At 46.1% G+C, this 17,692-nt stretch overlaps 1 protein-coding gene across 1 annotated transcript; it reads right to left on the reverse strand.

Moving 5' to 3' along the window:
- Window positions 1-543: 543 nt before the first annotated feature.
- On the reverse strand, window positions 544-17,268 carry Milr1 (mast cell immunoglobulin like receptor 1). The gene is made up of 7 exons (XM_021177963.3): window positions 17,133-17,268; window positions 16,847-16,888; window positions 13,484-13,753; window positions 6,971-7,084; window positions 4,351-4,440; window positions 2,820-2,882; window positions 544-1,182 (listed from the first exon to the last, which is right to left on the reverse strand). Exons 1-7 carry the CDS (start codon window positions 17,236-17,238, stop codon window positions 1,130-1,132), a joined length of 738 nt encoding a protein of 245 aa, XP_021033622.1. The 5' UTR covers window positions 17,239-17,268; the 3' UTR covers window positions 544-1,129.
- Window positions 17,269-17,692: the final 424 nt, after the last annotated feature.

Raw genomic sequence — 17,692 nt, forward strand, 5'->3', positions numbered from 1 at the left:
CTTGGAGTACGCGTGTCACTGTGGGTGTGGGCTTTAAGATACCTGCCTGGACACTGCCATGCTCTTGCCTTGATGATACTGGACTGAACCTCTGAACCTGTAAGCCAGACCCAGTTAAATGTTGTCCTTTATAAGAGTTGCCTCGGTCATTGGTGTCTCTTCACAGCAGTAAAACCCTAACTAAAGACATGGTCTATTAAGAACACAAATCTAGCCAGGTATGCACCTTTCTTCCCAGCACTCGGGTGACAGCACAGACGGATTTCTGAGTTTGAGGCCAGTCTGGTTTACGGAGTGAGTTCCAGGACAGCCAGGGCTACACAGAGAAACCATGTCTTAAAAAAGAGAAAAGAAAATCTTTCCAACTCTGATTTATTTAATTATGTGTTTAGGTGTGTCTGTGAACATGAGTGTAGTGCCTGCAGATGCCAGAAGAGGGCGATGGATCCTTTGGAAACAATGTTATTGGCAGCTTGAGTTGTGGGACGTAGGCTCTGGACTCAAACTCCCATCCTTTGGAAGAGTAGTGTCTGCTCTTTTTCTTTTTTTTTTTTTTTAGATTTATTTATTATTATACATAAATACACTGTAGCTGTCTTCAGATGCGCCAGAAGAGGGTGTCAGATCTTATTATGGGTGGTTGTGAGCCACCGTGTGGTTGCTGGGATTTGAACTCAGGACCTTTATGGAAGAGCAGTCCGTGCTCTTACCCACAGAGCCATTTCACTAGCCCTAGTGTCTGCTCTTAACTGCTGAGCCACCTCCTCAGCCCCAAGATAATTGTGTTGGGAAGGGAGAAGGTGGAAGGCCACAAAACCTAAGTATGTTTTAACTCTTATCAAGCCTGGCTACTTGGATAACAAGATTAGTGCCCAAATTAGCCAAAGAAATAGTGTCCAGATGTGAAAAATACACTCATTGTAGGTGACCAGGTTAAATATTTTTTGATTTTGTGTTTTAAGACAGGGTCTTGCAATGTAGTCCCAGCTGGCCTCAAACTCAGGATCCTCCTGCCTCAGCCAGGTGAATTTTTAAGTGAAACTTTTAAGTGCCAGGTGAATTTCCTATTTTCTCATACACAGCTTACTAGAAAGTCTTTACACTGGGATACAGTCAGTTTCTTCACACTTCAGTGGGTGAGTTCAGAGTAGACGCAATCAGCTTTTCCATCCGTACCGCCTTCTGGAATTGAAGAGGGAAAATAACTCAGTAAGCTACAGCCATGAGTTCAGAGAAACTCTTAAAAAGAACACCCATCTTGGGTGTGTTGACTTAGGGGCCAACAGCGCTGGCCACCAGGCTTGATGACCTCAGTTCTATGCCAGGGCTCCACACGGAGGAAGGAGAGAGCTGTCTCCTCCAGCTCGTCCTCTGACTTCCTACACATACCATGGCATATGCTGGCCCATACACAGGAAGTAAATATAATAGATTAGTTTTATTTAAAATCCCCATTTCTAGATGGACAACCTGAAAGAAGCAAGTATTAACTGGTCTTTTCCAGTTTAGTAACAATTTATTCTCTCTCTCTCTCTCTTTCTGTGTGTGTGTGTGTGTGTGGTGTGTATATGGGGGGTCATGAAGGCCATAGGAGGCCATTACATAGGGTCTTTCATTAAACCTGAAGCTAGGCTGGATGCCAGTGAGCCCCAGGAGTCTCTGCATCTCACAGGCCCAAGCACAGCTTTTTGCACAAGAGATCAGGATTCAAACTCAAATCCTCACACAAGTGAGGTAGGTAAGTGCTCTTAGCCCCAGAGCCATCTCCCCAGCACTGATTTCTTCCTGAAAATGTTTTAGTAGTGACCCTGTGTCCTCTATTGGGAACTTTTTTTTTGGGGGGGTGGGTATTATTGAGTTGTTGAGGTTCTATTTAATCTGTTTGTTTGTTTATGTTTTCAAGACAGGATTTCTCTGGGTAGCTCTGGCTGTCCTGGAACTCACTCTGTAGACCAGGCTAGCCTCAAACTTACAGAGATCTGCTTGCCTCTGAGTGTTGGGATTAAAGGTGTGTTCCACCACCATCTTTCTGAGTTGAAGACCAGCCTGGTCTATCAGAGCTACACATAGAAAACCCTGCCTTGAAAAACCCAGAAGAGGACTGGAGACATGGCTCAGAGGTTAAGAGCACTGACTGCTCTTCCAGAGGTCCTGAGTTCAATTCCCAGCAACCACATGGTGGCTCACAACCATCTGTAATGATATCCTGTGCCCTCTTCTGGTGTGTCTGAAGACAGCTACAGTGTACTTATATAAATAAATCTAAAATGTGTGTGTGTGTGTGTGTGTATATATATATATATATATATATATATATATAGAGAGAGAGAGAGAGAGAGAGAGAATGAATGAGAGAATAATCCAGAAGAAAAAAGGAGATTTTATTTTAATTTTAACTAATGGGGGTGTGGCAGTATGTACATGTGAACATAGGCACCCATGGAAACCAGAAGCACAGATATCTTTGGTGCTGAAGTAGCAGTTGGTCCTAAGCCACTGGATATGAGTGCTGGTATGTGAACTCGGGTCCTCTGGAGCACAGTACACGCTCATAAATGCAAAGCCATTTCTCCAGCCTGTCTTGGAAGTATTTAGAGGATAGCCCCTACCCTGCTTTCCCTACACACACTTCTATAGCTGTCATTGTGATTATATTAAAGTTACATTAATTACATTAGTAGGAGTTGTGATTGGTTAGTGTTGATTTGTTGGGAGCCTGGAGTCTGTCCGCAAACCCCATCTTTAGATACAAAGCCCCTGTTCACAGTAATGTCTCGGGGACTCATTGCTGCAGCATCTCTTGTCCCATCACCACTCACCTTCTTCCATGGGTGCCGTCTCCTTGAAGACTGGAGTGGCATAGTGTATCTCCTGGGGCTGCTCTGCAAAAAAAACAGGGCATAAGGGTTACTGGGCCAGGGCTTGGATTCTCTGACCATGGGAGGGCAGTGGTGTGGGGCCTAGACCAAGCACTTCCCCTTTGGGGTTGTCACTCCCAGCCCCGACCCAGGCTCCTCCTTGGCAAGAAGGGAACACCAGAAACTGGGAGCTGATGCTGGTGTATCAGGGCTTACACAATGCTTAGAACGTATAAAGGGCTCTAAGGGGCTGACTAGATTGGAGGCCTTTGTTAGCTGGGCCCTTCCACTATGAAGCATCCGACATACAATGTCTGCTTTGATAAGTGACTAAATATTGTACAGTTGGGTGACTCTAGCTAATACTGCAGCCCTGTAAAGCGCTAAGGAAGCAGTTTTATGCACTCTCGTTTTCTCTAGCACTTGGCTGGCATGGGTGGCGCCCTGGGTTTGATCCCAAGCATTGCAAAAGACAAACCAGTAAACAAGAATGAGATGTGCTTGATTCTGCAGCATGTAGACTAAAATAGAAAGACGCACAGAGAAGGTTTTCATGGCCTCTATGCAAAGATGACACACAAATTAAGTCCCATCGGTAATCCTAGGACATGGGAGGATTGTTAGGAGTTTGAGATCATCCTGGGCTACACAGTGAGTACAAAGCTGACCTAGGCTAGATGCTAATACAGTTTTCATTTGTTGTCAAAATTGATATTTTTAAAGAGCAGTCTGTTGGATGTAGTATCATAGGCTTGTGATCCCAGCACTCAAGAGGCTGAAGCACGTAACAAGTTCGAAGCTAGTCTGGGCTACTTGGCATGACTCTGAAAAGAAAACAAATGAACAACATAAACTTCTTTAAACAATGATCACAAGAGACTTTGGGATAGAGCATGGGTCATCCCAAACTGAAAGAAAGTCATCTCTAAAATATATCACATGAAAAAGAAAATCAAAGGATAGAGTGGAAAATCACCCACTGATACATCTGGGAGGGGCTCTGAACACTGGCCAAAGACCCTGGGAGACGGGGGGCAGAGGTGGGAGGCAGCTGTGGTTATTATCTTGCTTCTTTTTTTAAAAAATAACCTGTGTCGGGCTGGAAAGATGGCTCAGCGGTTAAGAGCACTGACCGCTCTTCCGAAGGTCCTGAGTTCAAATCCCAGCAACCACATGGTGGCTCACAACCATCTGTAATGAGATATGACGCCCTCTTCTGGTACATCTAAAGACAACTACAGTGTACTTACATATAATAAATAAATAAATGGTTTAAAAAAAAATAACCTGTGTCTCTGGAGAATTATTTTATTTTTATTTCATCTTATTTTAAATAACCAGCGCTGTGGAGAGTACTTATCTAGCATGTGTGGACACCTTGGGGTCAAGAGCCAGTGCCATAGCCTATATACACGTGTATACACACCTATTTATACAGTCACCCCCAGACCAAACAACCAGACTGCTCAAAACAGCCAGCAAAGCCCTTTACCTGTCTGAGTCTTGCAGTCGCTGGCATACAGCTCGCCCTGCGCAGGCGCATCTCCAGAACTCTTGGACTGGTCCTCTCTCAGAGTCTTTCCTGCTCCCCCCAGAAAGCAAGATATAATCATTAGGTTGAACTATCTAGACATGTTTTTCATGATTCTAAGTGACATGCCAGTGGCTTCAACTAATGAGGGGTGGGGAAAGATCACAGGTTTCTATATAGCACGAAGTCATCTGGATCAGGGTCCTCCCGACCAGGCCCTGGGAGGTCTTAGCCTATGTATCACAGTGGAAATGGCGTAGAGAGCCTTGAGTTATCTTCAAGAGATGAGCAATACAACTGACTTCTATGTCGGCAGGAATCAGAAATCTTTATTTTTGGTTGATTGGTTGGTTGGTTGATTGGTTGGTTTCGTTTTTCTGAGACAGGGTTTCTCTGTGTAGCCCTGACTGTCCTGAAACTCACTTAGTACACAAGGCTGGCCTTGAACTCTCAAAAGGTCTGCCTGCCTCTGCCTCCCAAATGCTGGGATCAGCAGCATGTTCCACCACTGCCTAGCTGAAATCAAACATCTTCATGGCACTTGGGCAAACACTCGGGGTGATTTCATTGTTGAGATGTTTGAGAAGCTGGGTTAAGTAGGGTGTCTTTAAGAGTATGGGTTTGTCCTGGAGTCTGTGCTGGGTCTTGTGTAAGCTAAGCAGGGACCGTACCATGGCTTTTCAACTGTATCAGCTGAGTGCTGCTGCCCTCCGTGACCCTTATCCGTGTAGAGATGGAGGGAGCACAAGGACCTGGTATCTGTGAGTCTCACTAATTCAGACAGTATCTCCACAGGCCAGAAGGCAGAGGCCGGGAGAAACAAAGGCGCCAGGTACCCAACAGCCCTGGGCCTGGCACCTTGTGTGCTTGCGACACAAATGCTACTTTATGCAAATCTAGATATTTCTCCACACACATGTGCGCCTGGTGAAAGGGACACTTTGAAATCTTTACCAGAGAAGGGCTGAGAGGTGAGCAGGGAGAATCTTCTACCCACACAGTGAAGGTTTGTTGTCGCTATCATAGGTTAAGTGGGAAGACAGAGACTTGTTCACACACCAAGCTCCCCGAGGACAGCTGAGAAGCAGAAGGCTCTGCCCTTTGAGGGGCTTCTGCTTTGCACAGACTACATGCAATGCAGTGAATGTCAGAAGCACTGTTTACAGTGGCCTGAAGACGGAAGCAACCCAAGCATGGGGACCAGTGGTGGGGAAATAACCAGAGGCTTTCACGCAAATCAGCTGGTTCTTCAGCCTTAAAAGGAAAGATCTGATATGCAAAGGAAACCAAACACCACAGCCCCTGGGGAATGTGGTGCAGCTGGTGGGAGTCCTTGCCTAGCAAGCAGGGGGCCCTGAGTTCCTTCTGCAGGCCTGTAATCCAGCCACTCAGGAGGACCAGAAGGTCAAGGTTATCCTGACTACTGGGATACAGGAGACCCTGTCACAAAATACAACAAGAGACAACTGGACTGTTTCACTCAGATGAAATCCTAGAATAGTTCTGTCTGTAGAGGCAGAAAGCAGAATGTGGTTACAGAGCCGAAGAATAGAAGGAGGAACTGTCTCAAGGGCGTTGGGTTTCAGCCAGGGAAGATGACAAAGGCGGGTATGGCCTTACTGAAGGCCTCACAACAGAGCTAAGTGTGACAGACAGTCAAGAGATAAGTGTGACAGACAGTCCCTGACCCACACAGACGAATTAGCTGAACTGGGAGCTGAGCCTGTGACTGGGCAGAGCTCTTGTTTAGCACATGACAGGGCCTCACACAGTAAAAGAAAACAGAAAGATGGGAGAGGAGAGTAGCAAATCTCAGGATGAGTATATTTTAGCATAACGTTATGAAGGCAGTCTGGGTAGAGTCTTGCCTGCACAAAACTCTAGCATTTATCCCCACTGACACACACACATTGGATGTAGGAATCTGTGCGTGTGATCCCCGCCCTGGGGATGTGAAGGCAGCAGGACCAGAAGTCAAGGCCATTCTCAAGTGCGTGGCGAGTTTGAGGACATCCCCAGCTACAAAAGACCCAGATTCAAAAGCCGTATAAGCTGGGAGCAGAGGGGCAGACCTCTGCTCAGCATTCTGAAGCTGAGGCTGGATGGAGCATCATTGTGAGTTCAAAACCAGCCAGGTAGACCTTACAGGAGCCTTTAAGAGTACAAAAATAATCGATGATTTTCAGGTGGTAGCTACAGACTTCTAATCCAGTCGTGGGGTTGGGGGCATGGGGCTGTGTGTATAAATTGTGTCCATGTGAGGCTGGCTCTCCAGGCAATCTACATCAGAAGGAACCTAAACGCAGTGCTCTATGAACCTCATGAAGTCTGTCTATCCACCTCTCTCTCTCTCTCTCTCTCTCTCTCTCTCGTTTTTTGAGACGGAGTTTCTCTGTGTACCCCTAACTGTCCTGGAATTTGCTCTCTAGACTAGACTAACCTCCAACCCAGAGATTCACCTGCCTCTGTCCTAGTGCTTCAATTAAAGGCATGTGCCATCACCACCACCACCACCAGGCTTCCCCTCCCCCTCTGCCCTGCTGAGTCTGAACAGCACAGGAGCACACCAGGGAGAACCTACCTTTTTTGTATTTTAGATGAATCAAAAAAGCCACAACTAGGACTATTACCAATAGCCCCAGTAACAGTCCCGGGAGCAACAGTGACAGCCGACATGAAGGGCAGCTCTCATCTTCTGCAAGAAAACAGTATTCCTAGGTCACCATAGGCTTCCTTTTTCTATGACACTGACCTAAGATCTCTAGGAAAGGCCCTGTCTTGGCTGCCTGCGTTCACCATCACCACACTGTGTGCCTGATCCCAGCAACTCGTGATGAGAGTCCCCTTATTGTGCCTCCCTTCCCCATGGGCATCACAGCGCAGCCCAGCACTTCATGGTTGGATCCCTCACAGCACGGCTAGGACCTGGTAAGACAGGCACTGGTGTTTACTGGGCAATTCTTTGTCACCACCTCTGGATACCATCTCAGCAGGTCTGGAAACAATACCCAACCACCCCAACCACTGTCCAACCCCTTACTGCAGTGCATTAGCCTCAAGCTGGATGACCTGAGGAGCCACAAGCAAGAGCAGCAGGCCAGGCAAAGAGCCAACCTGACCAGCCCTGTGCAGTGTGGCACAAGCCGAGTGGGCGGGGTGAGACTGCATCTCCGCTTCTGGGAACTGATGTGCACGGGTGTCATGGTCTATTTATTATTTCTTTCCTTGAACTTGCTATGGAGCTAAGGCTAGCCTTAAACTCCTGATCTTCCTTTTTCCAATTTCCCGCTGGCACTACAGATATGTGGAGCACAGCTGTCAGTTTGTTTATTTTAATTAATTTATGTATTTTGATTTTATTTATTTATATATTTCTTTTGGTTTTTCGAGACAGGGTTTCTCTGTATAGCTCTGGCTATCCTGGAACTCACTCTGTAGACCAGGCTGGTCTCGAACTCAGAAATCTGCCTGCTTCTGCCTCCCAAGTGCTGGGATTAAAGGCATGCGCCACCACCTGGCCAGTTTGTTTACTCTTAAGAATGACTACTATTAAAAATGCATTTAGGGCTGGACGTGGTGGCGCACGCCTTTAATTCTAGCACTCCAGAGGCAGAGGCAGGTGGATTTCTGAGTTCGAGGCCAGCCTGGTCTACAGAGTGAGTTCCAGGACAGCCAGGGCTATACAGAGAAACCCTGTCTCGAAAAACAAAACAAAACAAAACAAAAAAAACAAAATGCATTTAGTGTGTATTCATATACCCACTAAATTCTCTAGAGTCACAAAACTTATGGAATGTCTCTATATATTAAGGAAATTTATTGTGATGTCTTATAGTCTGCAGTCTGACTTGCCCAACAGTGGGCAGCTGTGGATGGGAAGTCCAAGAATCTAGTAGTTGCTCAGTACCACGAGGCTAGAGTTGTTCTGGAGAAGTAGGCTCCAACAGATGTGCTGGCAGTCAAAGGGTATACGTGCAGGCAGGTGAAGAGTGAATCTCCCTTCTTCCAGTGTCCTTTATGTAGACCTTCAGCAGAAGGTGTGGCCCAGATTAACGGTGTGCACCACCATTCCTGGATCTAGGACTTGCTTTGTCTCAGGCTGACTTGAACTCCTTGCCTCAATCTCCTGGGATTAAAGGCATATACTACCTTGCTTGGGCCTAAGCTTTTCATGGCCACTATGCCTCAAGATCTCCATGCTAAGATCCAGGTCAGAAACTGTGCCTTCCAGCCTCAGCCTGGATCCTCTAGGAGATGAGTAAGAATTCTGGATCTCAGGGGTGCCCTCCAATTCTGGACTGTAGTTCATCCCAGAGGTAGTCAAGTTGACAACAGGAAAAGCCATTACACCCACTTAAACGCATGTAAAAGCCATATAAACTATGCATGTAGAAGTCAGAAGACACTCTATGGGAGTTGAGTCTTCCCACCATGTGGGTCTCAGGGGACAAACTCAGATCTTCACATTTGGTGGCAATCGCCTCCAGTCACTGAGCTATGAGTATAGTATGACTTTGTCAGCTATCCAGTCCCAAGTGTGCAGTGGAGAGTTGGCTCATGCTCAGCCCCAGAGTATCACATTTCTCTAACCCTGTGTTCATGTATAGAATTCAGTTGCACAAGTACCTTGGCTTCCTCTGAAAAGCAGAAGTGGCCTTGCTAAATTCTGCAAAGGAACTGCAGAACAGGAAATATAGGACTCTGGTCTCCTGCCAAGTCCTACTCTTTTTCTACAATTTGTTTACTTACAGAGTTATTTAGTTTGCTTTATTTATTTGTTTATTTATTTATTTTAGTTTTTTGAAACAGGGTCTCTTTGTATAGACTTGGCTGTCCTGAAACTCCATGGACCAGGCTGGCCTTAAACTCACAGAGATCCACCTGCCTCTGCCTCCCAAATGCTGTCTTAGATTTATTTTATTGTATGTGTTTGACACATTTATAGGTTTAAATAAATTTTTGATAGTAGTCATTCTTAAGAATAAACAATCCGCCGGGCGTGGTGGCGCACGCCTTTAATCCCAGCACTCAGGAGGCAGAGGCAGGCGGATTTCTGAGTTCGAGGCCAGCCTGGTCTACAAAGTGAGTTCCAGGACAGCCAGGGCTACACAGAGAAACCCTGTCTCGAAAAACCAAAAAAAAAAAAAAAAAAAAAAAAAAAAAAAAAAAAAAAAGAATAAACAATCTGGGGCTGGAGAGATGGCTCAGAGGTTAAGATCACTGACTGCTCTTCCAGAGGTCCTGAGTTCAATTCCCAGCAACCACATGGTGGCTCACAACCATCTGTAATGGGATCTGATGCCCTCTTCTGGTGTGTCTGAAGACAGCTACAGTATACTCATATAAATAAACAAACAAACAAACAAACAAACAAACCTTTTTAAAAAAGAGAGAATAAACAACTGGCCAGGTGATGGTGGGGAATGCCTTTGATCCCAACTCTTGGGAAGCAGGTACATCTCTCAGTTCAAATTGGTCTGCATGTGTGAACCATATGCATGTGTGTTCACCATGGTGCCCATGGAGGCCAGAAGAAGGCTTTGGTTTCCCTGGGCCTGGAGTCAAAGATGGCGGTGATCCACTATGTAGGTGCCAGGAATTGAACCTGGATCCTCTAGAAGATGAGTAGGTATTCTTACCCATCTCTCCAGCTCCCCTACTCTGGTTTTTTTTTTTTTTTTTTTTTTTTTAAGAATCCAACAATATATGTTATGTGGCTCATTAACAAAAATAGTAGACAGAAGAAAGGATAGCCATCTGTCATGTTACCCACATGGTAACTTGGAAAATAGAGCTAGGAGAATCAGGAGTCAGGGTTATCCTTGGTTACATGTGTGAGTATAGAGCCAGCCTAGGCTACTTGAGAGGCTACTTCCAAAGGGGGAAGAAAAAAAAAGGAATGCCAAGGTCACAGAGCTGGCAAATAGCAGACTAACTGCACAGCGAGACCCCCACCCCCACCCCTGCTATTAAGAGTCTCCTGTAGCCCAGATTAGACTCAAACTCATCACTCCTCCCACTACTCCAGGCCCCTCTAAACTTGACACCCTCACGTGCTTCTTCTTTGACCTTCAGCCACCTTGAACCAGCCCTTGAAAGCTAAAGCTGGAGTTCTGGACATGCCAAGGACCTCAACCAGTGTCCCCATATAGCTAGCTCCCGCTCATCTTTCCAGTGCCTTGGACAGGCCCTCATACCTTACCCAGGTGGTCCCTTCTTCATGCCTTGCCTTTCTCCACACTGTGCCCGTGTTCTTTACAACAGCTGGCACAGCTTGTGAGCCATTTCTTTGGGTTTTGTGTCTTCCCCCTAGACCAGAGGCCCCCATGAGGGCAGCAACCAATCAATGTAAGCCAGGGTGTGGTGCATCTGGGTCCTCGAACCTTAGCTGATAAGTGAATCCATGATTAAGGAACCTGTGCTTATGGCAAAACCATCTGCCCTGATAGGGCGGGGGACATGACCATGTCTTAGGTGTCACCAATGTCCTGGAAGTACCAATCGTCTACACCTAGAGGGCAATCGGTAGAGATATATCTGGGAGGCTTCACTGGAGATGGTCGTGTTTGATAGGACAATACATCACTTGAACAAAATGCAGGGAGGTCGCATGCAGAGATTGCTTGCTTCGTGGCCTCACCACACAGGGTAGAGGTGTATATTTTAAGCCACTACTCCAGGTCTGTGTTGGCTTTCCTTTCTCTACTCATTCCTACGACAGCCACAGTCGCCACTAAGCTCACACCCTGAGCTCTGCCTGTCTCCTGGCAGAGCATAAAACTGCATAAAACTATGGCCAAAACCTGTCCTTCTAGCTGTGCTGGTTAATAGTGGTTTCAACTTGATCAGAGCTAGAACCCCCTAAGACTCAAAGGTCTGGGCGAGTCATGTTAGGTCGCATAGATTAGGTGAACTGAGGTGGACAGGCCTACCCCAAGTGTGGCCAGTATCATTCAATGGGACAAGTCCCAGATTGAATAAGAAAGAGAATGTAGCCTGTTTGGCGTGTTCCTTTAACCCTAGCAAGATGCAGATGGATGTCTGAGTCTGAGGCCAGCCTGGTCTACACAGTGACTTCCAGGCTAGCCAAGGCTACATAATCAGACTGTGTCTAAAAAAAAAAATAGTAATAATTATTAAATTTAAAAAATAACAAGGCCGGGCGTGGTGGCACACGCCTTTAATCCCAGCACTCGAGAGGCAGAGGCAGGCGGATTTCTGAGTTCAAGGCCAGCCTGGTCTACAAAGTGAGCTCCAGGACAGCCAGAGCTATAAAGAGAAACCCTGTCTCGAAAAACCAAAAAAAAATAAAAATAAAAAAATAAAAAATAACAAATGGGGGCTGGGGAGATGGCTCAGAAGTTAAGAGCACTGACTGCTCTTCCAGAGGTCCTGAGTTCAAACCCCAGCAACCATATGGTGGCTCACAGCCATCTGTTATGAGATCTGATGCCCTCTTCTGGGGTTACTGAGAATAGCTACAGTGTGCTTACATATAAATAAATAAATCTTAAAAAAAAAAAAAATAACAAATGGTAAAGTGAGCACAAGAATTTACCTCTCTTTCTCTGCTCCGATATGTGGATGAAATGTGACTACAAGCCACCTCCCATTCCTGCTGCTAAACAGTCCCTGTCCCCAGTCAGAATGGACTGTGTTACTGGGAACTGTGAGCCCAAATCAGCTCTTCCTTCCTCCAGGTGATTTTGTTACAGCAACAAACAAGTGGTTGACACACTGGTCTTCTGAGCATACCCCTGCTTTGTTAGATTAGAACTAGACAATTGCACCCTAAAACTGAGAGCCATTCCCCTGGCTTTCCATCTAACAAAACTTTCTGTAGTGGTGGACATGTTCTGTGTCTCTGCTGTCCTGTACGCAGGTGCCAGGCACCTTTGACTCTTGCACACTAGAAATGTGACAAAACTGTGCCCTTGAGGTTTTTTTATTTTATTTTATTTTATTTATTTATCTTGTGACAGTGTCTCAGTATGTAATTCTGGCTAGCCTGGAAGTAGCTAAATAGATCAGGCTGGCCTTATAACTCACAGAGATCCACCTGCCTCTGCCTTTGGAGTGCTGGGATTAAAGGTGTGCCCAGCCCTGTAGTACTGAACTTTTAAAAATGTATTAATTATTAGTGTGTGCATGCGTGCACATGTGCAATGCATAGGTATATGTGTGCACAAACGTGTTCGAGCACTCAAGTAGACATGCACTGTGTGGAGGTCAGAGATCGACTCTGTAGAATGGGCTCTCTTCCACTGGAGTTCCAGGGATCAAACTCAGGCTTGTGCAACAAGCACCTTTACCCCATTGAGCCAGCCATCTTGCCCGTCCTAGAATTCTTAGTATCACTTTGACTAGTTTGAATTTAATTTCGCATAGATACATGTGGTTTGATGCTTGAGTGTGGGCTGGTAGACCTGGAGAACCAGTGGTTCTCTATGAGGAAACTGCAGATACAATGTGTTTAGATTCCTTTCTCCCTCTCCCAGGGGACTCCTTATTGAGGTGACCACAGCTGAGGCTACTGGTGTGGGGCTAAAAGCATGGGTGGGGTAGGAAGACAACAGAGAGAAAATCAGAGCTAATGAGGCAAGGCTGGGCAGGAAGGCTGCAGGCTGAGAAGCTTCAGACTTCCAGGGAACTCGAAGATTGGTCGGCTGACTAATCTTGATTAGATTAGGGAGGGACTAAGCGATCGGTGAATTGCTGGCACCGAGGATAGAGGATTAGCTAAGCAGGGAGTGCCATCTTTTAGACTGATGGCCCAGATAAGGAATAAAAAGAAGGAAGGAAGGAAGGAAGGAAGGAAGGAAGGAAGGAAGGAAGGAAGGAAGGAAGGAAGGAAGGAAGGAGAAAGAAAGAAGAAAGAAAGAAAGAAAGGAAGGAAGAAAGGAAGAAAGGAAGGAAAAGAAAGAGAGAGAGAGAGAGAGAGAGAGAGAGAGAAAGAAAGAAAAGAAAAGAAAGTAGCAGTTGTGCTAAATGGATGAACCATGTTCTTCCCAGACTCTTGACAGAATGCTTTCAACTCCCAAGGGCCCTTCATTCTACTGGCCACCCAGCCTCCATTGTATACAGATGCACTTACTGGCCATTGTGAAGTTGAAATCCTGACTGTATTTCATCGAGTTGGAAGCATTGACTTTGCATTTGTAGGGGCCTGACTCGTTGGCATTGGAGATCCTCAGGTGGAAATCCACAGCTCCCCCTCGTCCTCTCTTGCTGTCTAGATATTTTGTACCCCAGAAGAGCGAATAGGTGATGTCTACTGATGTGTTCTTGGTGGAACAAGACAGAGATACATTTTGGCCCATCCTGACCACGTTCATACTTGAGTTCAGATTTGGAGAAGGTAATTCTGGAAAGACAAAAATGACACAGAAGGCTTCGTGAAAACCACTGGACAGGGCTTGAACCACAGCTTGCATGGGGAGTGCTTGCTTGGCGCACAAAGTCCTGGATTCCATCCTGAACACAGCTTCGATCAGGCATGATGCCTGTAATTATAGCTCTTGGGAGATGGAAGCAAGTGGGATCAGGAGTTCAGGGCTATCCTTAGCTGTATAGAGAGTTCAAAGCCAGGCTGGGCTACATGAGACCCAATGTATAGTTAGTACTGTAAGGCTTACAGGATCTAGCGTCACCTCGGAGATTGCCTCTGGGCATGTCTTCGAGGAAGTTTCTAGAGTGGATTAAGTGAGGTGGGAAGACCTACTCTGAATGTGTGCGGCCCATCAGAGGTCTGGGTTCCCAGACTGAATTTAAAAAAAAAAAAAAAAACACCAGAGAGACAGTGAGTCAGGCATCCACTGCCGAGGAATTTTAATCCAGCTACATGGCTGCTCTACTGGCAAGGGCTCACATCCTAAGACTGTCTCGATCTCTGTGATCTGGCTGGAATGCAGACATGCCTTTAATCCCAGGAGACAAAGACAAGTAGATCTCTGAGGTCAAGGCTAGCCTGGTGAAAAGCAAGTTTCAGGTAAAGAAAGGTTGGGGTCCAGGCACAGTGGCACGACCTTTATCCTAGCACTCAGGAGACAGAGGCATACAGATCTCTGAGCTCAAGTCCGCCAGTTTGGTTGAGACCTTGAGTTGAGACGAAATACAGTGGAGTTCAGAGGCAGTTTTACCAGGACAGTTATAGTGAGACAGGTTACAGAGAGAGGACAAGCTAGACACAGGTGGAGACAGAATGAGCCAGCGAATGAGAAAGCGCCAGAAGATTAGAACAGATTGCCAAAGTTAGCATGAGACCAAGCAGAGCAATGCAGTAAGGAACTGTGAGAAGCCAGATTGAGTCAGGCAGCTTGGAGTGGAGTTTGAGCCAGAACAGCTGGGTTGACCAGCCAGCCAGAGTTCAGAAAGAGCTAGAAAGAGTGATCTTATTTAGTCATAAGCCTCAGAGGCCAAAAACATTCCAGACCTAGATAAGATTGTACAGAGGCTAGAAGCTTCCAGGACCAGGCCTGGGTTAGCAGACTGAAGCAGTAAGCTTCAGAGAGGACAATTCGATCAGGCGAATAAAAGAAACTTTAACAATCCACAGTTACCTCTGTCTCCTGGATGGTGGATGCTCTGTGACCAGCCGCCTCAGACCCCTCCCATCATGACTTCCCCGTCATCATGAGCCTTATCTCCCCTTGAGCCCAGGTTATCTCCCCTTGAGCAATGAGCCCAGGTTGACCCCTCCTTCCTCCAGTTGCTACCTGTCCGACATTTAGTTGAATCTTTCATTTCTCACAGTAGTGAGAAAAACAATATGCCCCTTCTCCAGGTGGAAGCAAGCACCTTAGGGAAATTGTGTCCCCCCCACCCCCACCCCCCAGTCAATCCCAATCTTTCCTTCAGGTGTGCCAGAGGCCACCTGGTCTACACACTTGTATTCCATATCGTTTGCTTTTTCCCCAGATAAAAATTCCTTTATTGCACATCGGTCTCTATGTTTTTGTTTGACTTTGACACGGGATTTAACTTCCCATTTATACTGTTTTCAGGTAAGACCTGCCAAATGTTCTTATCATCGATTTTACTTCCTATAAGCCAGGGGCAGACCTGCAGCTTCCAGTCTTTCATTAAGTAACCCACCTTAATCCTGTAACACATCCTTTTCTGCTCTCCTGCTGGGATGCCCTTGCTTCCCCGGGGTCTTTCTTTCTCCTGTAATTTCAGGACTTGGGGGATGGAGGCAGATGGATGAAGAATGCAAGGTCAGTCTAGGCTGACCTACTGAGTTCTAGGCCAGCCTGGGCTACCTGAGATTGCCTTCAGTAAGGCCTGGTAAAACTCCTTAAAGTCTGTCTGCTCTGGCTTTGGTATCCAGTCTGTGAGCTGGTATACATACATACTCATGTGTATGTTTACTGTAAGATATGTAATATATGCTCTGAGAGTTAATATTACATTTAAAATCGGAATAAAAGAACTCGTGTTTGCTAACTGCTGGCTATCAAGAGAAATCAGGACTGCTTGGAAAATCACAGCCAAGAGAAGTGACATAGCTTGTGAATTTATTGCTATTCAATAAACTCTGACACCACAGACAGACACAAAGATGTCCATCTAGACTGCTCCACTGTGTGCTCACCCACACTCAGGACTTAACAGGCTGTGAAGCAGGGAGGATTCTCATGAGTTCAGCATCAGCTTTGGCTACATAGTGAGTGATAGGCTATGTAGCAAGATCTTATCACCAACAGTCCACAGAGAGAAGCTGCCTGCTTCGGGAAGGGGAGGGGAGGGGAGACCGGCTGAGTTGCGCACAACAGCACTTTCAACTTTATGTGGTTAGCTTACACGGAAGGACAGATGTGCCGCAAAGACTGCAGAGAAACCAGGATTGGGGCCACCCCTTCTCACCGATGAAAGAAACCACCCTCAAAAGTCATCAGTTCGTGTGCCCGGCTTGCCAGGTGGGCAGCAGCAAGCCAGGCTTAGCAGCAAAGCACTCTGACTCCACAGTAGAGCTCTTCCTAGGCATAGCTCTAGCTGCCTGAATTTATTTAAAAGGGGTTTTGAGTGGGCGTGGTGGGCTGGGTCCCAGCATTTGAGAGTTTAGGAGTTAGTCTAGTTTAGCCTTGGTCACGTAATAGAGTTTGAGGCCAGCCTGACCTACATGAGACTCAGCCTCAAGAGGAAATAAATTAATAAAAAATTTACAAAAATCACGGGAGGGTTTTCTAGCTAAAAGTGATAACAAAGGAAGTTTGGAGGTTTTCATGGTAAAAAGCAATCTCAGATTTTGCCCGGCCAAGTTTCAGGTGGAAAAACAAAATTGCTACAATTAATGTCCTCTCTAAACCTCAGCTCATTGGCCTCCTAGCAGATAATGGAAAGGCTTTGCTCTTGGTTGCCGATCTAAAAACACAGAAATCCCCGTAAGTGAACGCTCATGTTCAGAGTCAGCTATCTGACCATTTTGATGCCCATGCTTTCAGGAAATGAAACTTACCGTAATTTTCCACCCTTGTACAATCCACTGCAGCATTCTGAACTGAAAGAGAAAAAGGAAGATTAGACAAAAAAAAAACCTCATTTCCCACGTGATTATTTTGAGAGCTGATTCTTGTTTGTTTTTTCGTCTTTGATTTTTCAAGACAGGATCTCTCTAGGTAGCCCTGGCTGGCCATGAACTCTGTGTGGACCAGGCTGGCTCCACAGAGATCCACCTGCCTTTGCTCCACCAAGTGCTGGCCCCCGCCCCAGAGTCAGTTCTTAAAATATCGAATCAGGCTTACGTGTGATAGAAATTGTAAGAGCCCAAAGTAACAGTTTGTCCAGCCAGCATCTTATTCCCTTGAATGAGACGACAGAGAGGCACATTGGCGAGTCACCATCTCCCATGGTTAATTGAGTTACTACAGAATGGGGCTCGGCTTCTGAGATTCCTCTTCCCAACCACACGCAGGAAATGAGAGGATTTAGACAAGTTTACTCAACAGGACCCGTGACTCGTTGGTTTAACTGTCCTTCATATTACTGGGACAGCTGCTCAGACTGCAAGGTCTCCTATCTCACTTAGATTTGCTGCTTGGTGATAATGGATCTTTCTTTTTTCCCCCTTCTTTCCCCTTTTTTTCCCCTTCCCTTTCACTCCGGCTCATAGGTTTTTTATTTGTTTTTCATTACAGATAGTTGTGAGCCACCATGTGGTTGCTGGGATTTGAACTCATGACCTCCAGAAGAGCAGTCAGTGCTCTTAACCACTGAGCCATCTCACTCACCAGCCCTGATAATGGATCTTTTATATTCTCTCTCTCTCTCTCCTTTCCCCCTCCTAAAAGAAAAATGAAAAATG

The sequence above is a fragment of the Mus caroli genome, unplaced genomic scaffold (genome assembly GCF_978045245.1).
Source record: "Mus caroli unplaced genomic scaffold, Mus_caroli_1 scaffold_13, whole genome shotgun sequence".
NCBI classification, from domain to species: Eukaryota; Metazoa; Chordata; class Mammalia; order Rodentia; family Muridae; genus Mus; species Mus caroli.